The 25,730-nt window shown below is 42.6% G+C and overlaps 1 protein-coding gene across 2 annotated transcripts in view; it reads right to left on the bottom strand.

The window, feature by feature from the left end:
* The window catches only part of LOC126335122 (uncharacterized), a 272,304-nt gene that overhangs the window by 221,039 nt on the left and 25,535 nt on the right, over positions 1–25,730 (bottom strand). For both annotated transcript variants that reach the window (XM_049998077.1, XM_049998078.1), the window contains exons 2-3: positions 17,491–17,555; positions 13,436–13,618 (exon numbers count right to left, since the gene is read on the bottom strand). In XM_049998077.1, the coding sequence (XP_049854034.1) occupies positions 13,436–13,618; positions 17,491–17,555 (248 nt within the window). The remainder of the gene's footprint in view (positions 1–13,435; positions 13,619–17,490; positions 17,556–25,730) is intronic.

Raw genomic sequence — 25,730 nt, 5'->3', positions numbered from 1 at the left:
TCTGTCACTATAGTGAGAGTGATTTCTCGGAGCAAATCAGGCAGAACATCAGTTCATAGCTGGAAATTCAACCCAGTCAGCAATTTTTATCTTGTTGACATACTGGCAGTAGTGGATGATAAGCAACATGTACCTGGAATATTTCTCAATCTTGGTAAAGCCTTCGATGTAACTGATCACGATATTCTCTTGCACAAGTTAAGTAATTATGGAATTAGAAGTCAGTCTGAAAGATGGATCCAATCACACCTCAACAATCAACAACAGACTACACAAAAAAATACAAAGATAGTAAGAGTTTTTGCAGTAAAGAGCAAAAAATCAAATATAGAGTCCCACAAAGGTCAGTTATTGGTCCTGTCCTAGTTCTGCTCTATGTAAATGACTTAGCTGATAAAATATATGATAGAACCACAGGACACTTTGCAGATGACACTAATGTTCTAATTAAATCACACAGTCATGGAAATCTGCAGCAAATTGCAACATTGGTTTAACATAGTGAGTGATTGGTTGGTTGGTTGGTTGGTTAATTGGCTGGTGTGCGGTACAAAGGGGCCAAACTACAGGGTCATCAGTCCCTTTTTCCTCAAGCAAACAAGTCGTAAGATTAAACAATTCCCAAAAGGAGTTAGAGAAAGTAAAAGGGCATAAAACCACACTGAAAGAGAAAATGAAGGAAGCAAACCAAAAGGGGAAAAATACAGTAAAAGGAAAAGCAGAGGAAGGTATTAAAATCATAGGGCAGCTGGCCTGGGCTTGCTGGTTACAAGAATAAAAAAGGATGAGCCTGTCACTTTGCAACAAACTAAAATCTCCAGCCTAAAACACTAGTCGAGGGAAACAAACATAAAAAAAGATGAACAATAAGGGAAACAAAATACAAAGAAAGAGTGAAGAAGAGGTAAAATGGAGGGATGGTGGAGGCCTGGGAAAAATAGCCAGACACCCAACCTAAGAATATATGATTTTAAAAAAACCTCATGAATAAAATGTAAAACTAAATCAGCTGATGAGGCATCTTGCCCAACAGCATAGGTAGGGTGCTGGGACGGTTAGAAGTCCACCGCAGAGTGATTAAAACTGGTCAGTCCAACAAGATGTGGACAACAGTCATACAAGAGCCACAGTGACATCAAGGTGGGTCCTCGCAGTGGAGCAGGTGACCATGTGTTAGCCAAGTACGGCCAATGCACAGCCAGCGGATAAATGCCGCACATTCATTGTCTCCTTGATAATACGAAGTTTATTTGGTATACCGAGGGTGTGCCATTCAGTATCCCCTGATCATGAAAACTTTATGGTAGAAGACCAATCAGACATCAGTCTCCTGCAGACTGATCCCAGAGTTGGTTTACCAGTAGCCTGTTTGGACAGCCTGTCAGCAAGTTCATTGCCTGGTATCCTAACATGTCCTGGGGTCCAAATGAAGGTCACTGAATGTCCACTGTTGCTGAGGGCAAATAACGAAAGACTCATTGGCATAGAAGCTGATATGCTCAAGAGCATGATAGATGGCTAGCAACTCTGCAGTGAAAAAGCTGCAGCCATCTGGCATAGAGTGCTGTTCAGTATGTCCAATGTGAGTGTAAGCAAAGCCAACAAGACCATCAACCATTGCTCCATGGGTGTACACTATTTCTGAGACATGGAACTCGCCAACAACAGAGAAAAATTGGTGGCGGAAGGCCTCGGGTGGAGCTGAACCTTTTAGGCCTTGCAATAGGTCCAGCCAAAGCAATGGCTGGGCTATGGACCACGGAGGTGTACAGAAGTGGACCCACAGGACAGGTGGTAGAGGGAAAGCGTCGAGTTCAGTAAGAAGTGACCACACTTGGACAGCAAGAGGATTCCCAGTTCTGGGCCACCTTTGCGGAAGATGGATTGGCGTATTAGGGAAAAGGAGATGGTAATTTGGATAGCGGGGTGATCTATGAATGTGGGCAGTATCATGTGCAATTAGTAGTTGCCAGCGGAGCCAAAATGGATGAACACCAGCTTCCATGAGGAGGTTGTTCAAGGGCTCATTTGGAAAGCTCCCGTTGCAAGCTGAACTCCACAGTGGTGGATAGGGTACAGCGGGCAAAGTGGGGAGAGCAATGCTGAACTACATACCAGGCTCCCATACTCAGTAGGGGACTGTACGAGGGCTTTGTACATCTGCAGTAGTGTAGGACGATCAACACCCCTAACAGTTTGGTTCAGGCATCAAATAATATTAAGATGCCGCCAGCACTCGTCCTTAAGCTGATGAAGATCAGGAAGCCAAGTTAAGCGGGCGTTGAAGACCAGTCCCAAAAAGCAGCAAGTCTCCACTACATCAAGTAGTTGGTCACTGAGGTAAAGTTCTGTATGGGGGTGGACAGTATGATGATGACAAAAGTGCACGACACAAGTCTTGGTAGCCAAAAACTGAAAGCAGTGAGTGAGGGACCATGACTGTACATTCCATATGGCTCCCTGAAGCCAGCATTCAGCCACACCAATAGAAGAGGTGCAGAAGAAAATACAAAATCGTCAGCATATAGGACAGGAGATACTGATGACCCTACTGCTAGAGTGAGACCATTGATGCCAATTAAAAAAGGTGGGACACTCATGACAGAGCCCTCTGGCACCTCATTCTCTTGTATGTGGGGTGCACTGCAGGAATCACTGGCGCAAACTCTGAAAGTGTGGAGCAACAAGAAGTTGCATACAAAAATCACGAGTGGGCCCTAGAGACCCCACGCATGTAAAGTAGTGAGGATATGGTGTCGCCAAGTGGTATCAAAGGCCTTCAACAGGTCAAAGCAGACTGCAATGAGGTGTCATCTGCAGGAAAAGGCCAACTGAATGGCGGACTCCAGGGGACCACGATGTTGATGGTGGAGCACCCTTGGTGAAAACCACCCTGGGATGGAGCCAGAAGGCCCCGAGACTCAAGGAGCCAACACAACCGCCAGCTCACCATAAGTTTGAGCAGCTTGCACAGAATGTGGGTGAGGCTGACAGGATGATAGCTATCAACATCTAGTGGTTTCTCACCAGGCTTCAGCACTGGGCATATGACACTTTCCCACCACTGCAACTGGAATTCACCATTGCTCTAGATGCGGTTGAAGACAGCAAGGAGGTGACGCTGGTAATCTGCTGACAGATGTTTAACCATTTGGGAATTTATGCGGTCGGGGCCATGGGATGTGTCAGGACAGTCGGCAAGGGCACAGAGAAATTCCCGCTCACTGAGGGGAACATTATATGGCTCAGGGTGGTGTGGAGCAAAAGAGAGGTGTTGCTGTTCCACCCGTTCTTTGAGGAGATGAAAGGCGGGGCAGTAATTCTCAGAAGCAGAGGTGCGAGCATAATGCTCAGCATGACGCTCTGTGATTACATCTGGTTCGGCAGATACAGCTCCATGTGTGGAAATTCCAGTTACACCTGCATATGTCTGATAGCCATAAAGTTGTTGGAGCTTGGTCCAAACCTGGGAAGGATAGGTTCATGTTCCAGTGGTGGAGACACAGTGTTCCCAACATTCCTATTTCTGTTGTCTGATGAGTAGGCGGATGTGGGCACAGAGCTGTTCGAAGGCAATGAGGTTCTCCAGGGATGGGTGGTGTTTATGATTTTGGAGGGCCTGGCACAGTGATTTCCGGCGACCACCAAGGCACTGACTTTCGCTGGGGGGCAATCCAAGAAACAAGGGATTGCCAATTCAGCTGCTGCAACAATGGTAGTAGTGATGGTGTGGATCACCTCATCAATGTTGCCATACAACAGAGATTCAACGGTAGTAGCAGAAGTGAAAGTGTCCCAGTCAGCCATGCAAAGAGCCCATCTGTGCAAGCATCCAGATGAGGAATGCTAGGGTAGGGATAGGAAGAGCGGAAAGTGGTCACTACCACACAAGTTGTTGTGAGCTCTCCAGTGGATAGATGGGAGAAGGCCAGGACTGCAGACAGAGAGATCAATGGCCTAGTATGTGTCATGTGCCACACTGAAGTGTTTGGGGGCACCTGTATTTGGGAGGCAAAGTTCGAGTTGAGTTGGTAGGTCCTCAACATCTTTACCATGGCCAGTAACCTTCGTTCCACCCCACAAAGGATTATGGGCATTAAAATCATCCAGAATTAGAGAAGATGGGGTGAGTTGGGAAATTAATGCTGCTAATACATGGAGCAGCACTTCATCATCTGGAGGGAGGTAGATGTTACAGATGGTAATATCCTCTGTTGTCCTCACCCTGACAGCCACAGCTTCCAAAGTTGTATGAAGGGACATATATTTGCTACAGACAGAGGTAAGGACATAGATACACACTCCACCTGACAGTCTGTCACAGTCAGTACAGTTTTTGTAGTACCCCCGATAGCCATGAAGCGTGGGGGTCCACATAGCGGGAAACCAGGTTTCCTGAAGGCCAACACAAAAATCCGGTGTAATACTTAAGAGTTGTCATAACTCAGCCAGGTGGAAGAAAAAACCGCTGCAGTTCCACTGGATGATGACGCTTTCTGGAATCGGTGAAGGCATGTAGTGACCAAAGAGGCAGGTTATGCCTCAGCATCACATGCTGTCACCAGTTGAGTATTTGTATCCATTACCACTGCCACTGAGATGTTGGTGAAATCCAGGCCCTCGGGGGACGCTAAAATCTCTACTTTGTCCTCAGAAGCTGAACTGGTAGGGAACAGTAGTGTTGGGGTCACCAGAGGGTCCTGTTTCTAAGCAGACTTCTTCTTCATTTGCTTGTCCTCTTGCTTCTCTTTAGGGGCTTGCTGGGAGGGCTTCTTCGAACTATCTCCAGACACAGATGAAGACTGTGAAGCTCTTCGTCCAGCAGCTTGTGGCTCCTTCAGCCACTGACAAGTGTCCACTGTGGCATTAGTGGAGACCTTGGAAGGGAGTGTCCCAAGGGACCCCTTCTATGAGAGAGGAACCAGAGGAGGCTGTAGCCTCTCTGGCTTTGTGGAGGGGAACAATGTCCCCAGTGTTTGGGAGGGGGGGTTATTGCTCCCGAAGTAGATGCCCTGAGAGCAATGGAAGAAGAGGTGCCACCAACCGCCGCCAAGGGGGCGGATGTATTCAGGCGGCATGGAGGGGCCACTGTATGTGGCAAAGATTGCGGAACTACCATCACAAGTAAGGGTAATGTTGACGTAGTTGCAGCACATGTAGATGTCAACTGCTCTAATTTACCTCTAATTTGTTAAGTCAGCTGATCCAGGGTCTTGTACTCCATAATTTTCCACTCCTTATGGAGTACTGTGCAATCTGGCGAACAGTGGGAGTGGCGCTCACCACAGCTGACACTAGTAGGAGGAGGCACACATGGAGTATTTGGATGCAGTGGATGTCCATGGTCTTGACATGTGGCACTGGATTTGCAGTGGGAAGACATGTGCCCAAATTTACAACACTTAAAGCTCCACATAGGTGGAGGGATGTATTGTGTTGTATCAGATCAGTAAACCATCACCTTGACCTTTTCAGGCAATGAATCACCTCAAAGACCAAGATGACAGCACCAGTAGCAACCCTATTTTCTTTGGGTCCCCTATAGATGTGCCGAATGATGTGAACACCATGCTGTTCTAAATTGGCATGGAGCTCATCATCAGACTGCAAGACAAGGTCGCAATGGAAAATAATCCTCTGAAACATATTGAGGCTTTTATGGGGAGTGACAGAAATGGGGTATCACACAGGTGGTCATGAATGAGCAATGCATGGGACTGGGCTGGGGATGCTGTATGTATAAGGACTGCCCCACTTCTCATTTTCAACAGCGGTGCAGCCACTTCCCCAAACTTGTCCTCCAGGTGTTCAACAAAAAAAATTGAGGCTTTATAGCCGGAAAGGAGTCCCCATCCATTCTGCTGCAGACTAAATACCTTGGCAAATAAGTCTCTCTCTTGTCCATACATCTACATTCCCCCAATGGTGTAGCTAGGGAGGGGAACGATTTGGGGTTGTATATCTCAGCATTAAAATCAAGTTTATCTTTTTCAGAGACTGCAGGGGCTATTCGGTCCCTGGCAAAAGATGACTTGGTCCCCTCAATTGCAGGTCATCTGTCCTGATTTCACCACTCCGATAGGGCCTCTCCCCATGGGCACCACCCAGCCACAGCAAATGCCACCTGGCCAGATGGCCATTGCTGGGAGTCCTGATGCCCCAAGAAGATGGCATCTACTCCTTGGCATACATGGGGAGTTTACAACTCGGACATCAGCAGTGTGATCCCTGTGTCGTCAGGGTGCTACCACCAAATTGGTATAGGTTGGCTCGATAACAATGGACTGACTTCTGTGCAGGATGTTGGGTGCTGAGAAATCCAATACTGTCATGGGGGGAAAAAAGAGGGTAGCGGACTACGGAAGTAGTTGATATACCCTGTAAAGCATCCTTGCCCAGATAACCGGATTGCAGATGGAGTTGCAGATCCAGCACAATACGAGGTGCAGGAGGTTGTAATGGGATAACCTCCTCTGACATTAACTTTGCTCATTGAAATTTGTATAGGTTAAAATTATCTCAGCTGTTTCAATAAAAGAATTTCATTTGATTTTCTATATGATGTATTATATTTAAGGCTGAAATGTATAAAAATAAATTAATTTGTTAAAATCAATAAGTGCTGGCCCTGTGTGTGCATTGGAATTGCTCTTCTCTTAGAATTATTTGAAATTACGAAATATCTGGACTACTTAAAATTCCTATTATTGATTGCACAATCTGATGAATTTATTAAATGTATTTCTGGATTCATTTATAAAATAATGATATAACTTGGTGAAGATTCTTCTTTTGTCAAGAAAGTTTGTAAATTCTTTTATTTTGTAAACTCTTTGGAATCTGTTAGTACCGCAGAATGAGTTAGTAATAGTAGGCATGCCTCTGATGGAATTGGACGTAGTTTTGTGATTCGCAATAACAATGTAATTTGTGGTGTTATACAAGTGGAAATTGTAAAGATGATGTGATATTGAAAAAAATGTGACAAGAAAATAACATTCAAGAGTAAGACATGTAAATCTTCATCGGTTATTATGTCAACTGTAAACCACACAAATTAAAAAATTTCATCTTCAAAAATCTACCCCTAGACACACTGCAGCCAACAACGAGAAAATGAAGACACGTGTAGGTAAAAAATATTTTTTTTGTATATCCTAATCCCTCTCAAAACTGTTGAAGAGACTGAAAAATTTAATGGTGATATGTGGGAGGATAAGATTACAACTGTAGGCATCATGTGGGATCAGTTGACTGATAATGAAGTCTTGCCTGTTGCAGAAGATGAAAAGACAGTGATTTGTTTCAATTGCAGTTTATTTGAATCTCCAATTACTCAAAGAAAGAAGACCAAGAGCTACCCAAACAAGGTTGTATCAACAGTGAGGAGATACTATCAACAAGGGACATCAATAAGAAAAGAGATAAGTACAAACTATTTGTGAAATTGACTTTTTGACTCATGTGATTGCTAGGAAAATGAATAGAGAGGAGGGTAGTGGTGATGAAGTGAAAGCTGTAGGACTTAGCCAAGACATGTTTCAACCAAGTGAAAGTGTAGTCACCAAAGAAACAGTTAAAACTGAAATTTTGCAGCTCATTTTGGCAAAATTAGAGAAAATTAAGACAGAACAGTCTGAAAACAATAGTAAAATGGACAGGGTACAATACCAAATAGACCAATTTAATAATCATGTTTTGGAGCTAAAAAACGGGTTGTCAGAGGGATTAAAAAGTGTGAAAGAAAAAGTTGATATCTTAGAAAGTAAATTTATTGTTATGGAAAATGAGCTAGTAAGTGAATCTGCACGACAGACGATGAATGTTAATCATGTCAGAGTTCAACACAAGGCCATAGAGAAAAAATGGAAGAGAACTTTAGTAGTTTATATCTAAATATTCAGGAAAACTGCATTTACAACAATCTGTGTTCAAATAATGGTACTGTGTGGTCCAATATTCCACTCAAACGTTTTCCATCAGGCAATTTACATCCAGTGGATTTTCTGCACCACTATAGAGATAGTTTTGTGTCAGGCATGAGTGACGATCAAAAATTTAAATTTGTTATCTTGAAGGTGAAGCTCTGTCTTGGGTAAATCTAAATTTAAGTCAGCGGGAGACATATCAGAGTTTCGAAAAAAGTTTTTTAAATAAATTTTGATCAGAAGCTGAACAAGGGAGAATTAAAAGTGAATTTTTGAATGGTCCTAATTATAGGAATAGGTACAGTACTCTGAAAGAGTTTTTTAAGATCAACTTAAGAAATTAACACACCTTCACAAACCATTGGACAAAATGACATTGACTGAGGCACTAAAAAGGAGATTACCAGAAAGGTTGCAGTGGGATTTAGTACACAGACCTGACGATTGCCTTGAACAATTTTTACAATATGTTGAAAGGCTGGATAGAGCAACAGAAATAAGTATGTACCATAACAACTGAAATGATGGAGATTACAATGGTGATAACTACAGAAACAGAGATAGTGGTAACTTCTATCAGGGTCAAAATGGTAATCAAGGCAGAAATTTTGAAAATCGCTAGAATAGGAGTAATGCAGATAACCATGGTCAATTTAATAGAAGAAATAATTATACAGGTAACTAATCAGGTAACTGCAGTCCGCATCAATGAAGAACCACAGTTTCGTGACAAGGAAACACAACAAGCACAGGAACCCCAATTTACACTTACAATTAGATAATAATATCAGTGTTAATAATGTGGCACAGGTGTCTGAAGCTGAAGAGAAGGAACATCAGATTTCTCATTTGTGTTTTGATCAAAAGTTTTGGGATACTGTGTTTAACTATAGTGATGTAGGTACTAATCACAAACCAGAATGTGAGAGTAATGAGAATTTTGATGTAGTGTATACTAATGATTTCTTCTCTTGGTCAGAAACAGTGTTAATGATGTATGTAAAACAGGTGATGACTGTATTGGATCTGAATTAAGTGGTATTTTTGATGTAGATGTGAATGACAGCTGTGAAATGACTGAGGCTGCAAAGTCTGAGACTGGTTGCTTGTTGCAAATGAATGTAGGTGATGTGTGCGACTTTGATGGTGATGAGACTTGTGTTGTTAATGATATTGTTGATGAAGTAATTTTTGAAGAATATGATTATGATGATGATGATGATGATGATTATTATTATTATTATTATTATTATTATTATTATTATTATTATCAGGTATTTGTGGAGTTTACGAATAATGAAGTTTCAGAGTTATTAGTGAATACAGATACGGTAAGTGATGAGTGTGATGATGTGGGAGAGAGTCACGGGATACCAGTCCAGTTAAAGCAGCTTTTCATCAATGTCATACAGAGTAATGACACAAGCAGTAAAGGTGAGTTATCTGTAAGCCTAGAAAATAAAGGTGAAAACTTTTTGAAGTTTTTTGGGACCAGACTGATGATAACGTAGATAAATGTGCACTGTGGAATAAGTTAGCTGTGGTTAGTGAAAATTTGTGTCCAAATTGGTGGAATGAAGTGAAAAAAGAACTAAGTAGGACATGTAATTTTGACAGTAATATATTTTGTTTCTCTTCTGTAATAAGTAATGTTACTTGTGCTATTGAATCCATTCAGTGTGTTCGATCTTTATCTGATATGTGTAACCAAAGTAATGCTATAACACCAGTAAAGTTGATAAAACCCTGCAAAAACAGTGTGACTGTAGCATTTGATGAAACTGAAAATGATCCTTTACATGAACTGTCTAATAACAGTGATGACAATTCAGAATTTGGATGTCCTTACATTAGGATTAAGATTGATCAGCAGGAAGGAAAATGTTTGATTGATACAGGCAACCCAATTTGTGGTATATCTGAACAATTTAGAGACAAAATCCAGTATAGTAAGAATTTTGTGTAAATGCCCATTGTAGGTGTAAAGATAAGGGGAACTACTGGTAAGCAAAGCAAAGTATGTAAAATGTCAAGCACTGTTAACATTTAGCATAGAGGGCAAGACCTATGAACATGAATGCATAATGATCCATAGTCTAGAAGAAAATATACACTATGTTTGTAGATTTATAAGACTATGTAATCGTGTTTTGTTTGCCATAAATATAGTATGTAGTTTCTAAAGTTCTATCTTGTCCATTGACTAAGTTCAAATCTATCTATAGATTCATAAGACTATATAACTGTGTTTTGTTTGTCTAGAATTTAGTATGTAAGATGATTTGATTTTTAAAGTTCTGTCTAATCTATTGAATGAGTTAAAATCTGTGATACACTAATGTTCTGTAATAGATTTGTGCTTTAGAATTTGATACATATATGCCATTAGACTAAATTAGTAGATCCTTTTGCAATTTTGAAATACAACAATGTTCACAATTTGTACTACAAAACTTAGGGATAGTATCTTAGCATATCTGTGTGTAACATCTTATTAGTCCATCCTTTTTTTATTGCATTTAACTCTGATTATTAATGTTCCATATGTGAACACTTTTTAATTGCACCTGACATAAATTCCATATAACTGACTTTGAAAAATGAATAATAGGGAGGGCATATCTCATGTGATGTGACAAAGATATTGAACAGCATATTTAGCACACAAAACAATGTTTCAGGATTTGATGTGAATGCTAGACAGGAAGTTACCTATCCGTTTATGTGTGTGATGAGAACTCTAAGGAGGAAACTGAAAGACGTGGGTGGATCCACTCCCCACAATGCTATATACATAATGTATTGAGAAGTCAATCCCTCTACTGACAGATGCTTGAGCACATTACCCAGCACCTATGATCTCTTGTAAGTTAACTGGTCCAGCAGGGTACAGTTACATTAGTGTTGTGACTGATATTTGTGAATTGTTAGTCAAGACTGCTAAAGACAGTGTTATTCTGCATATACGCACGTTTTTTTTTTTTTTTTTTTTTTTTTTTTTTTTTTTTTTTTTTTTTTTTTCCCCCCCAAGTAGGGGCATTGACTTCTCAATACATTATGTAACTTTAAACCAGTATGTATTTTTTCTGTCAATTGTAAATGAATCTTCTAAGCTTTTATGTACATAAGTTAGTTTGTATGGACAATTAGCAAATAGCGTGGGCTCAAAGTTAAAAAAAATTCAGCATCAAGAATCTACCCCTAGACATACTGCAGCCAACAACGAGAAAATGAAGCAAAAAATAGTTTCTTTTATATATATCTTACGCCACTCGAAGCTTTCAAAGCTTTTGAAGAGACTCAAAAATTTAATGGTGATGCGTGGGAGGGTAAGATTACAAGGTCTAACTGCACACTGGGTATATGGTACAGCACATAAGGTGTCCTTCCCTAAATGGCTCGCACTTCAGATAATTTGGAAAGATGTGTGTCAAATCCTAAAAGGGGACCATAACTGTTTAGGCCAAAAAGTGGGAGACTCCTTTTGGAAGCTGCTTATGACAGGCAGGAATACCTTGGGCCTATTATAACCCCCGGACCTGCAGAGGGATAGCACGGTGGTTCACGAGAAACAAGAACATCATAAGTTCTTAACGAACTGTGGCAGTTAAATTTCACTCCATGCAAAACCTCTATCCTGCAGATCTTGTTTCCACTAGCAAAGGAAAAATGTCTCAAATGTGAGTTATGCAGAATTTTAAGGCATACATCTACAGGAAGATTCAAAGTGAGAAATGAAGCTTAACAATACAAATAAAAAACTGAATATGTATGCTGTTAGCATTCTCACTCAAAATACAAGCTGTAACACGGTAGTATACAGTCACCATTGATAAACTGCATAATTTTTTGGGGAAATTTCACAATTTAAGAAAGACATTTAAAATACAGAAAAAAATTGTCAGAGTGATAAACAAAGCTAAATGCCCTTTCAGAAGTCTGAAAATACTGCCTCTGCCTTATTTGTATATACAATTTTTACAAAAGAAAGTGTCTTGAAAAAACATTTTCAGACATAACTATGATTTACATGCATACAAAACTAGGCAGACACTTAACCGTCATGCAAACAACTGAGCACAAACTTATGCAAAACAGGAGTATCCCACACTAGAGTTATGGTTATATGTCTTTTTACTTGAAATGCATATCAACATTAAATATATTAAAGATTAGGCTGAAACAGTTATTACATTACCAATGCTTCTACTCTGTCTTTGAATTTGTGGAACATCATGATAAGTAAACCTCATTTGCCAAATACTGTTAACTGTATACTATGTCACTTCATACTATAATTTTTTCTTTTTTTTTTTTTATTTTTTATTTTTTTTTTTTTTTTTTTAATCACATTTAACCCTCGAGCAGGCACACCTGTGTACAAAGTGTGCCAACAAAAAATTATTTTGCACGATTCCATTTTTGTTTCACAACTGCAGACCAGTACCTTTTCCTTCATTATTGCTTCAGGTAAAACAATGATAGTTTGTGTTGTCATACGTCCAAGCAAGCAGCAGTAATATACAATACGAAGCAAGCTAGGCAGGAAAAATTTACGATCCATGCAAAAAAAGGACCCTGGTTATGAGCTACCAGCCTAATGCCACACTGAGGCAGTTGTCTATGAGATAAATAGTGATCAAATAAGAAGCTGGATGGGATCTAATGCCACAGCGCTGCTTAATGCTTTGAGTGGGTCATTACTGTCTCTGTAACACCTGTCCTTCACAACAGGGTGTTATACTGAAAATTTATTTCATTATTGTTTAATAAAACAGTGGTGTAGCTCATATTATGTAAGTTTATTTTATTTTGTTGTTTAAATAAACTAAGATTAAACTGTGATTTTGATCATACATGACTCACCTTGGCAACATAGATGAAGTTATTCTATACATGTATACAAAGTGCGCTTCAAAGTGCGCTGAGCGCCCACTCTTGTTATGAAAAACGGCGCGCCCGCTCAAGGGTTAATAAGCACTGCTGTCTTATGTAGTAAAAGTAAATAGTAATATGTCAGTTCACATTATTATGCACTTTTTGGTTGTGTTGACTATTTAGTCACAATGACTCCTGTTATCGTAAGTTAATTATGCTTACCCTTGTCCCATACAATATATACAAACAATTTACTAAAAAAGTATTCTTGGATCAAATAAATAAATAAGTGCATGTCAGCATTGTCACTGTGGTTGGACAACCATAACTGAACAAGATTAAATTTTATTACTGTGCTTCATTTCTTTGTCAGAATGTTTACTACCAGACATTAATAATTATATACTAAAAGTAAAAACCTGTAAACTGGGTGCAACTGGGCAAGAAGCTAAAATGAAGTCAACACATACATAAACTAACCAAGAGGCTCAGTGCAGCCTGCTTGCACTACTTGTAAAGGTGTCTATTGGCAGCACTTGGAATTTCACCTCGAGATGGAAAGTCCAGGCCAGTCATTCAACATACTTGTAATTTTACGTAAACAACAAAACCTCTTCCATAAAACTCACCTTCAGTGGGAACTTCACACCCTCGGGCAATGCTGCAGAATGCAGAGCTTGTAATGGGCCAAACATAGCACCACAACCAAAATCTGCCTTTGCAATTACTGATGTCCCATCAGCTACATTGAGAACTGCAAGATTTGGAGGCAAGGTTAACCTGGCTCTAGAGGGAATCTTTGCATCTTGAACCTGTTTGCAGAACATAAATTAAACATTGCACTTGAAAAGGGCTAAGCACAATATTCAGCTTCCTGGAATAACTTTTAAATTTGCTCTCTCTCTCTCTCTCTCTCTCTCTCTCTCTCTCTCTCTCTCTCTCCCTCTATCTCTATCTCTAGACAATGATAAAATTCAGTTCACTTGTTGACAGACATCAGTAAACACCAATAAAAAATTTTGAAATAATGAAAGTGATACAGCATCAAAGTAAAAGACTAGTCTAAAGTTCATCTGAATACTGTCTTAATTTCAGGTTAGCATTTGCTTTCAACATATAGTGCCCAAATTTTGTCAATCTCTTGTTAACTGACTAGCAAATGATAGCACAGCAAATTTATTTTCAAAGTGTTTCTGATATCCCAGATCCAATATAAAAGCTCTATGTTACCTACAAGTTTATGAGACACTGCTATAACAAACAATGGAACGCAAAAAGCACAACTCTCTCTCTCTCTCTCTCTCTCTCTCTCTCTCTCTCTCTCTCTCTCTCTCTCACACACACACACACACACACACACACACACGGATACTGTCTCTGGCCCAACCTTGTCAATAAATGCAAATGTACTAATTTCATAACTGAATCTGGCCCCAGCAGCTGGAGACGGTAGCCAAGTGTATGTGAGTTGTGTCTACATGAATGTATTTGTGTGTTCTATTACAGAAGTCTTTTTGTCCAAAAGGGTTAGTGTTTAACAGTCTTCTTATTGTGCTTGTCTGCAACTCAGTGCCTCATTTATGTGGTGCCTAGCATTCTATCTTTTTCATGATATTGTCAACGACACTAAGTATTTTTAAATATGTTCGATAAAGTGAAATATGCAACATAATGTCACATAGGTTCAACTCGCAAGCTTCTTGATATGTACCAACATCTTGCCATTTTCCACAACCCAATAATTCTGCTACATGTTTCAAAACTTTGAGCATACAATGATGGTGATTCTGTGCCTGTGCTAGTCTTTGTGCCTTATGACATGCGGAGGTAGCAGAGTCACCCATGAGAGGCTGTGGTTTCTGTAACTAACAGTAGTGGTGGTGGTTGTTAGTGTTTAATGTCCCGTCGACAATGAAGTCATTAGAGACGGAGTGCAAGCTCGGGTTAGGGAAGGATTGGGAAGGAAATTGACTGTGCCCTTTCAAAGGAATCATCCCGGCATGTGCCTGGAACAATTTAGAAAAATCACGGAAAACCTAAATCAGAATGGCTGGAGAAGGGATTGAACCGAGAATAACAGTGAAGAGGTTCTTCTGAATGGGAGTCCTACACAGATGTTGTTATCAATAACTGGATTGGCAAGTAATTTGTTGCACTGTCTGACATCTATCTGTTGTTAAAATCTGCAATGGTTGATGAGAACCACTGTCATCACCAAATTGTTGGCCAGTACTCTTGACTCTGACAGTGGTGGTTTTCTCTGAATCGACGGACTTTTACTACACCCATGACATGCTGATAAAAGCCCATTGCCTGCATGTCCCCACAGATGGAGTGTTCCATACATTGGGCATCCACGACTTGATCACAACAAAAATTACTGATACTGCACGACTTGCCTATTATGCACTTGACTGTCATGCTGACAATCAGTGGAAGGTCAGACATAATCACAGGCATGTGGCATGCCAAGTATGTCATCTGGCACACAGGAATGTTCTCTCACCAACAGAACAGTTTGTCTCTAACTCAACTTTTCATGAGTTCATGTGTTTCTTTTCTCTCTCATGTAATGTTATCCTGCAAATTTACTTTTAAATTTGATCTTTAAGAAACAGGACAAAAAATTATAAAATAATATATAATTATTGATTTTTCAGTAATGAATCTGTGTTGTTGCTTCACATTAGCTTCTTTCCCTCAAATAGTCTATTTTATTATCGTCACATCTACATACATATTCTGCAAACTACACTCCTGGAAATGGAAAAAAGAACACATTGACACCGGTGTGTCAGACCCACCATACTTGCTCCGGACACTGCAAGAGGGCTGTACAAGCAATGATCACACGCACGGCACAGCGGACACACCAGGAACCGCGGTGTTGGCCGTCGAATGGCGCTAGCTGCGCAGCATTTGTGCACCGCCGCCGTCAGTGTCAGCCAGTTTGGCGTGGCATACGGAACTCCATCGCAGTCTTTAACACTGGTAGCATGCCGCGACAGCGTGGACGTGAACCGTATGTGCAGTTGACGGACTTGAGCGAGGGCGTATAGTGGGCATGCGGGAGGCTGGGTGGACGTATCGCCGAATTGCTCAACGCGTGGGGCGTGAGGTCTCCACAGTACATCGATGTTGTCGCCAGTGGTCGGCGGAAGGTGCACGTGCCCGTCGACCTGGGACCGGACCGCAGCGACGCACGGATGCACGCCAAGACTGTAGGATCCTACGCAGTGCCGTAGGGGACCGCACCGCCACTTCCCAACAAATTTGGGACACTGTTGCTCCTGGGGTATCGGCGAGGACCATTCGCAACTGTCTCCATGAAGCTGGGCTACGGTCCCGCACACCGTTAGGCCGTCTTCCGCTCACGCCCCAACATCGTGCAGCCCACCTCCAGTGGTGTCGCGACAGGCGTGAATGGGGGGACGAATGGAGACATGTCGTCTTCAGCAATGAGAGTCGCTTCTGCCTTGGTGCACAATGATGATCGTATGCGTGTTTGGCGCCGTGCAGGTGAGAGCCACAATCAGGACTGCATACGACCGAGGCACACAGGGCCAACACCCGGCATCATGGTGTGGGGAACGATCTCCTACACTGGCCATACACCTCTGCTGATCGTCGAGGGGACACTGAATAGTGCACGGTACATCCAAACCGTCATCGAACCCATCGTTCTACCATTCCTAGACCGGCAAGGGAACTTGCTGTTCCAACAGGACAATGCACGTCCGCATGTATCCCGTGCCACCCAACGTGCTCTAGAAGGTGTAAATCAACTACCCTGGCCAGCAAGATCTCCGGATCTGTCCCCCATTGAGCATGTTTGGGACGGGATGAAGCGTCGTCTCACGCGGTCTGCACGTCCAGCACGAACGCTGGTCCAACTGAGGCGCCAGGTGGAAATGGCATGGCAAGCCGTTCCACATGACTACATCCAGCATCTCTACGATCGTCTCCATGGGAGAATAGCAGCCTGCATTGCTGCGAAAGGTGTATATACACTGTACTAGTGCCGACATTGTGCATGCTCTGTTGCCTGTGTGTATGTGCCTGTGGTTCTGTCAGTGTGATCATGTGATGTATCTGACCCCAGGAATGTGTCAATAAAGTTTCCCCTTCCTGGGACAATGAATTCACGGTGTTCTTATTTCTATTTCCAGGAGTGTATTATATAGTGCACAGCAGCCTTTCCAGTCACATCTGGAGCATGGGAAGAATGACTGTTTAAAGGCCTATGTGTGCACTATAATTACTCTGATTTGGTACTTGTGATCCCCATGGGAGAAATACCTAGTGAGTTGCAGTACATTCCTAAATTCATCACTCTGAAAATTTGTAACTAGGCTTCCACAGGATAGCTTGAATCTATCTTCAAGCATTTGCCAGTTCAGTTTATTCTGAATCTCCATGACACTCTCCCATGCATCAAACAAACTGGTGACCAAATGTGCTGCCCATCTTCATATACATTCAGTATCCCCAGTTACTCCTATTTAGTATGGCTCTCACAGACTTCAGCAATATTCTAGGGTGGGTCATATGAGTGTTTTGTGAGCAATCTCCTTTGCAGACTGATTGCATTTCCCTAGTGTTCTACCAATGAACTAATATCTACCACCATGAAAGCGTATGTAACTGAATTAAATCTAAAAGTAAACAAATGAAATACACTTACATGTTTTGCTTCAGCAAGTAATGGGCAAGACTTTGTAGGATGAGCATCCCCACACACTTCACAACCTGAAAAGTTGCAAACAGTACTTTAATGCTCAAAATTAGATACATTCACATGCATAAATGCACACATTTGCATGTGGCCAACCCACAAAAGCTTTAACATGAACTAAACAGAAGACAGCATATTCAATTTCATCACTTAGACAGTATATTTATTTATTGCATGGAATGAAAATGAAAAAAAGTTTAAATCTAATTTGTGAATGATTTAACAGGATATTTGTACTCCCCACATCAGTGCAAAACATGTGATGAGGATGCAATGTGTACCTAAATACAGTCTGGTGCACACTTCCCCATTCTCCTTGCTATCCTGAGAATCCTGAAATTAAAGAAATTTCTCTTACATCTTGTATAAGGTGCTGCAATACCTAATAAACTTACAGAGGATCTCACTCTAGTCACAGGTTTAAAATCTTAGCATTGGTTTTATGATATTTATTAATGTATATAATTTCCCTGTGTTTATCTAATCTGGAACACAAGCTCTCTCCTGAGACCTATTAACCACCATTGCTGTTCTTCATTACTTCTCGTGTGACATAGTGCAGTAGCATTGTACGTCAATAAACATATTTCTTCCCATGCCTTATGCTGCCCCCCCCCCCCCTCCCACCCTCCCTCCCCATCCTGGTCGACATTTGCCTGTAACCCCTTCCTATCCTGACATTAAAGGAATTTCATTTACATGTGGTTGAGCTATACCAAACAGACTTACAGTGAATCCCTCCTCTACACTTTAGTCACAAGTTTGCCACTGCTGTAGGTAGCTGGCTCTCATTAGCATGCGACACGATTGTTTTGTGGCCATCCCAAGTCCCCTTGTACTCCCTCCCTCCTCTTCCCATAATACCATGCTCATAACACATGTATTAATTAAATACTTTTGTTTGCACACGTCTAACAATGATTCATAACTTTAAGGTTTATTGCCATTTTATGTTTATACACTTGTTCATAATACTGATTTTGTTAATAATTGTCTGTCAACTATTAATGCAGGGTGCCAACGCCACTACAACCATGTCACTTGGTGGCAGGTTATGATAGCTAGTTCTTGCAGCAGTGGTGCACAGTCAGTTTAGCACCAATATTACAACAGGCATCACTTGAAATGGTACTTTGTATTGAGTTCTTTTCTCTGGTATGCACACATGTTTGTCAGTTAATCTGAGTACTGTATGTTTGCTCTAAATAGATCATCTATCAGTTGCCCTTTCATGACAAATGCAATATTTTGGCAGATATTCTGATAATCAGCTGTACCTGAAACATTTTAATGAAAAAGTTTTCACAAGGGGACTGTTATTAGTGGCCATAATGTGGTGATAAGAGCATGCTCTATTCGTATAATGGTCACAGATCTCCTGTGCGACTTTATTATGCAAAATAAATGAAGAGAAATACTTTGACACTCCAGAAGCCCTATAGGTGTATTAGTGGTTTATCCTGTATTTGTAACCAATCACTATCCCATCTAAAATGCAAAGACAGTTGTGACAACAAAGCATGCCAATATTCTCCTTGCCTTGTTCTTATTTGTAGGGATCTTCAGTGCTCAGCAGGTAATGTTTTTAACAATGTGCAGGCATACATGCATAGTATTGTAAAGTCTATCATACAATACATGAAACATCTCTACCACAATTTGCAGATGAATCCTGTGGTCACTCTCAGTTGTCTCGTATATGCCTCAGACTTTCAGTGGAAGTGTCATTTGTCAAATTACTCTTTACCCGAAAAATGGCGCACCAGCAAGACTGACACTAACAGCACAGAATGTGGACCACAAGGAGATGACGTTACAGTCCCCCCTCCCCAATAATGCTCAGCCATTATGGCAAAAAAGAGAGAGAGAAGGAGAAGATATATCAAACCCATTGTCTTTATATACATTTATGGTTTTTAGTCACCAGGTCAGAGCTTGCTCACTTCACTACATTGTCCATTATTTAAACACCTTATCTGCCAACTCTCAGCTTCCTAAGCACAATAATACAGCAGCAAAAATAATTAAGTTTCATTTTTTGCCATAACCTTAAAGATATTATAAATTAATGGGGAGGGACAGAGAGAGGGACAGGACAGGGGACAGAGGGGGGGGGGGGGGGGAGGAGATGGATAGGGAGAGGGAAAGAGGAATTTAAAGGGGAGAAAGGGGAAGGAGGAAATAAATACAGTGAGGTGAAGAGGAAGAGGAGGAGGTGGATAGAGAGAGATGGGGGAGGATGAGGTGGACAGAGACAGGGGAAGAGGAGTAGCTGGAGAGAGATGGAGGAGGAGGAGGAGGAGGAGGAGGAGGAGGAGGAGGAGGAGTAGATTGACAGAGAGGGAAGAGACAAGAAGGTGGGCAGAGAGAGAGTGGGGAGGAGGCGATGGACAGATATGTGGAGAGAAAGAGATAGGCACAGAAGTGGGAAAGAGGAGACAAGCAGAGAGGCAGGGGATGAGAATGGGCATGCGGTAGGGTGAGGAGTAGATTGGTCAGAGAGAGGGAGAGAAGGAGATGAACAGTGGGGGAAAATGGTATCGACAGAGAGATGGGGGAAGGAAGAGCTGGTCAGAGAGAGGTAGAGGAACAGGTGGCAGAATGGGGAAGCAGGAGGAGATTGACCAAGAATGGAGAAGTAGCACACATGTGAAAAATACGAGTATGTGTTGAACACTTAGGCATGTGAACTTGTGGGAAAAAGGTTATATATACGGATAATCCCATAAATCTTGACAACTGTGGCATATTGTGCAAACATGTGGTATCACCATAACCACAGCAAATACATTCAAAAGCCTGTGGCAAACAGTGCTGAAATCAATAAGCAGATTGCAACCATGTGCAGGGATGGCTCGGTAGCAGCACCTGAAACATTCAGTTTGTGCTTGACTGGGCTAAACTATGGGTGTAAGCAAAGTAGAACAGCGAGCATACTTGGAAATTGCCTTTCTCATTGACAGATGTGCTACTCATCGTCATCCAGAACTACAAACAGCTGTGGGTGATAGGGAATTGCTCTGTCGAACAGTTGCATGTTTGATGCTGGCTTTCTTAGACGAATGTGCAATGACGATAGACTCGCCACAAAGTGACCTTCCCATGTCTGCCCGTACTGACCTGACATAAGATGTTATTGAACATTGTTGAACACAGGGCTGACGCTGGACTGTGCAGAAACTAATGGCAAGGATGGGCATGTCGAGAGCAACAATGATACACATTTTATGGCAGGACTTGAAGGTATACAACAAGTGTTCAAAATGGGTACCACATCAGTTAACAGAGGTGCAGTAGTGGACACAATATGAGACCAGACATACCTGTTTTATTCAGCCCCTGTCACATAGGCTGCCCTGCATGACATGTGTTCTGTGGGAATAGTATCGGTCTACCCTACCAACCTGCTTTGCAGAGTGGCCTACACTACAGGGGCAAGAAACAGTTTACCAGGCCCCAACACAGAAGAAGCACTGCATAACAGGCATGTTGCATTGGAGTAGTCAGCCTTATATAGTGACCCACTTTGCATGGCAGTCTATATGTCAAGGGGCAAAACACCGTTTTCAAGGCCCTGGCGTGTGGGCTGCCCTGTACAAAGGTATGTAGTGAAAGTGGTATCAGCCTGCTTTATTGACTTGCTTTGCAAGGGCTACATTTGACGAAAGGCATTGCTGGCGGAAGCTTAACATGGGTAGAGGAGGAGATACGTAGAGGAAAGAACACACATAGAGAGGGGGCAGGAGGGAATGGAAAGCGAGAGGGGGTGCAGGAGGGGATGGACAGAGAGTGAGATGGTCACGAGAGGACAGACAGGGAACAAATGGGGGAAAGAGGAGAGAGCCAAAGAGAGAGTGGAGCAGGAGAATAATAACTGGAAAGGTAGGAATGAGGAGATGAACAGAAAGAGGTGACATGAGTAGACTGATAGGAAGATGTGGGTAGGAGGAGGCACACAATGAGAGTGGGGAGGGGGAGAGGAGGAGGAGGAGGAGGAGGAGGAGGAGGAGGAAATGAGCAGAAAGGGGGAGGAGTAGATGACACAGAGGGAGATGAGGGGATGGGAAAATGAGGAAGGAGGAGATGAACAGAGAGAGATGGGGATGAGGAACTGATGGACAGAAAGAGAGAGGAAGAGAGGTGGACAGAGAGGATGGAGGAAGAGGTGGATAGAGAGGAGGTGAGGAGGACTTGAACACAGGGGGGAGGGGGGGCGGTAAGAGACAGACAGAGAGGGGTGAAGGGCACTGAAAGAGAATGGAAGGAGTGAATATAGAAAGGGAGTAGGAATAGATAAACAGAGTGGTGGGGAAGAGATGGACAGAGTGAAGGATGGGAGGAGAAGATGACTAGAGACATAGTGACAGGAAGAGAACAACAGAGAGAGATTGACTGAGAGAGGGGGAAGTGGGGATGAGCAGAGAGGGGGAGAGGAGGAGACAGACAGAGACAAGGGATGTGTAGGAGGCATGTGGAAGATGAAGAGAAATAGTCAGCAGGTGGGAAAGGAATACGGTTTCAGGATGCACGTGGTAGAGAGAGGGTGTGAGATGGACGATGGAGAGTGTCCGAGGTGGCAGGTGGAAGGAGGAAGTAAATACATACCCAAGAGTATTCAGCTATTGTATATAAGAGCAGAGTGTATCTAAATAGCCAGGATATAATTCCAAACCCCTGGATCAATTTCAACCATTTCTGGCACACAAGCAGCAAACTTTGCAAGCATCGCGACTGTGGGGTTTGTAACTTCCTAGCTCCAATAAGAGCAGAGATACTCGCAAAAACGTATTTTTCCAGTCCCTCCCATGTAAGATGCCCAGTACAACAGACATGCTGTACACGAATGGTATCAACTTGCCTTATCAATTGGCTCTGCAGGGCAGCCTATGTAACAGGTGCAAGAAACAGTTTTCCAGCCCTCAATCTGAAGACTGCCCCCCTCTCCGTCCATCTCATTCTCCCTCACTCTCTCTGCCCATCTCATCCTCCCTCTTTCTCTTTGTCCATCCCCTCTATCCCCTCTCTCTGTTTGTCACTTCCTCCCCATTCTCTATTCATCTTATCTTCCCCTTCCTTCACTACCCTTCTCCCCAATCCTCACTCAACTATGCCTGTCCATACTGAGCAGTAAATGTAGGTTGTCCCACACGATAGGTGTGTTATGGGTAAAGTATCAGCTCGCCTTGTCGATGTGCTTTGCAGGACAGTTTACACGTCAGGGGCAAGAACAGTTTTACAGCCTCCAATGTACAGGCTACCTCCCATGACAGGAGTGTTAGGTTGGAGTAGCACTGGTCAGGCCACCTTTATCAACCTGCTTCACATGGCATCTTATATGTCAGGGGGAAAAATCAGTTTTCAAGCCTCTGTCATGTAGGCTCCCTTTTTAAAAGGTGTGTTGTGGGAGTAGTATAGGCCTGCATTATCAATCTGTTTTGCAGGGAATATGTGTCAGATGGGCACTGCTGGAGGAAGGTTGAAATGGATGGAGAAGGGAATTAACAGAGAGAGGGGGAAAAGGGGATCAATAGGAAGAGAAGGCAGAGAGGAGGTTATGGACAGAGAGAGGTTGGGGGGATGAAATGTACAGAGAGAGAGAGAGAGAGAGGGGGGGGGGGAGAGGGAGAGAGAGAAAGGAATAGGGTGACAGTGAGATAAGACAGTAGTAGGAGAGGAGAGGAGGTGTGTAGGGAGAGGAGGCCGGAGGAAATCAGAGACAGGTGGAGCAGGACCTGGATAGAGGGAGGGTGGAGAAAGATCTGGTAAGGGAGAAGGGATGGTAGAAATAGAAAGGGAGGGAGAAGAAGAGCTGGAGAGACAGGGAGAGTAGACAGAAGGAGATGTACAGATGTGGGAGGATCAGATGGACAGAGATATGGAAAGAAAGAGGTGGATTGGGGAGGACAATATGTGTGCAAGTTATATGTCGAACACTTACATGAGTGAAGCTGCAGGGTAAAGGCTAGTACAAATATAAAGCAGACTGATGTACGAATGTCCAGGATCTTCTCCCAAACCACTGTATCAATTTCAACAAAATTTGCCACGCTTCTTATCAGCACTGTGGCGTTTATAACCTCCTAGCTCCAATAGGAATGCAGATAGGGCAAAAATGTGTTTGTTTTTTTTTTCACCCAAAATTTGAAGGCTGCCCTGCCCGATCGGCATTTTGTAGTGGATTAGTATCAGTCTGCCCTGTCAGTCTGATTTGCAGGGCAATTTACATGTCAGGGGCAAAAATGGTAATCAAACCCCTGGCGTTTAGGCTGTTCTGCATGACAGGCATGTTGTGGGAGTAGTATAGGCCTGCTTAATTGAACTGTCATACAGGCCCTGTGTGTGTTGATGAGCATGGTTGGGAGAAGACTGAGAAAGATAGGGGAAGGGATGGATAGGGCAGGAGGTGATAGATAGGGAAAGAATAGGGCAGGATGGGTTGGACAGAGAGAGGGTGAAGGAGCAGATTGACAGAGAGAGAGGCAGCAGGAGGAGATGGACAGAGAGAGGATCAGTTGGAGGAGATGAACAGAGGGAGGGGACAGGAGTAGGGCCAGAGAGGGGGGGGGGCAGGAGGAGAAGGAGAGGGGGTAAGGAAGAAGGGGCAGAGAGAGGGCAGGGAGGAGGTGGATAGGGAGAGAGGATGTGGCAAGAAGAGGCAGACAGGGAGAGAGGCCAGGAGGAGATGGAAAGAGAGACGAGGCAGGTGGAGATGGATAGGGAGAGAGGGAGGAGCAGACTGACAGAGGAGCAGCAGCACTAAATGGAGAGAGGGGAAGGAGGAGGAAAGGGGAGGAGGAGGTAGACAGTGAGATGGGTAGGTAGTTCTGGACAGAGTGAGGGGGAGGAAGATATGGTCAGCAACAGGGGGCATGGAAGATGAATAAGGAGATGGAGGAGAGATGGCGTGACAGAGAGAGTGGGCAAGAGGAGGTGGCAGATAGGGGTGGTAGTATGAGGTGGACAGAGAGGCATGAGGAGGAAGATTACAAACAGACGGGATAAAAGATGATGTGTCCACCATATGTGTCAACTGCATTTGCAAAGAAAGCTGCAGGGAAGGAGTTAAGTTGCATTTACACTTGCACGCCTTGCAGCTAGTTGCTGTTAGTTGTAGCTTGCCAAGTAGACACATGTGCATAAATTCATTCCCCCCGCCCGCGCGCATGTATGTGCGCACAGACACGCACGTGTGCACACACACACACGGGCAAGAAGAGATGGGCAGAGAGAGGGTAAAAGAGGAGGTGATGCAGGACGCAGGTGGAAGATGTAAAAGTAGTGGGCAGGTGAAAAAGGAAGAGGAGGAGGAGGAGATGGTCAGAGAGAGGGGACAGGAAGAAATGGAGAGAGAGAAAAATTGGGAAGGAGGAGATGGACAGACAGAGGTGGGAGGATAAGAGAACACAGTAAAGGGTCAATTTCATTTTAAACAAACAATTTTCAGTCGAAGTATAACATCTTGACAGGGCTTTCAGGATGCATTAGTAATGAATTATTGTATTTGCAGTTTAACTGTGAAACATAAATATGAGTCCACTAAACGTATAACAGCAATAAACTTTTTCTATCTTTGCCACAAAGCACAACAAGTCATGGCAAAAAAGTGATTTCAAGTCAGCTTTCTATCATGCAACTAAGATTAAAGAAATCATATACCCTAGAAAATAGAGGTTGATTATAATTAAAGTTGAACTTTCAAACCGCTCTAGAAATGACTAGTCAAAATGATGTCACTATGCAATGGAATATTATCAGAGAAAGGGGAAAATGTATGGCAGAAGGAAAATAAATAGTTACAAAATATATCAATAGATGGTGCAGTGAACATCATAATGTAATAGTGGTTGACTACAAATGACAAATGAATAATACAACAATGCCTAACATGCATGTTTGACGTTAAATAATCTATACTACTCAGTGTGCATGGATGTACGGGTGTGATACTGTGAGTTACGTAAGACCATCCACAGCAGCAAGGTCATATCATATTGGATGAGAAAAATTGGGTTTTAATTGTCCTGAGCCCAAAAACTGCATAAAAAGCATCAATCAATATCAAAATGGATTATCAATTTCCATGTGACTGGCACAAAACATATTCAATACACTGTCCACCATTTTCTGCAACAAGTCGACATATAGAGAAAAAGAATGCTCCACAACTGATCAAGTGTTTCTGGGGTCAC

This window comes from Schistocerca gregaria, chromosome 2, assembly GCF_023897955.1.
Source record: "Schistocerca gregaria isolate iqSchGreg1 chromosome 2, iqSchGreg1.2, whole genome shotgun sequence".
Classification (NCBI taxonomy): Eukaryota; Metazoa; Arthropoda; class Insecta; order Orthoptera; family Acrididae; genus Schistocerca; species Schistocerca gregaria.
This window is presented reverse-complemented; position numbering and strand designations above follow the sequence as displayed.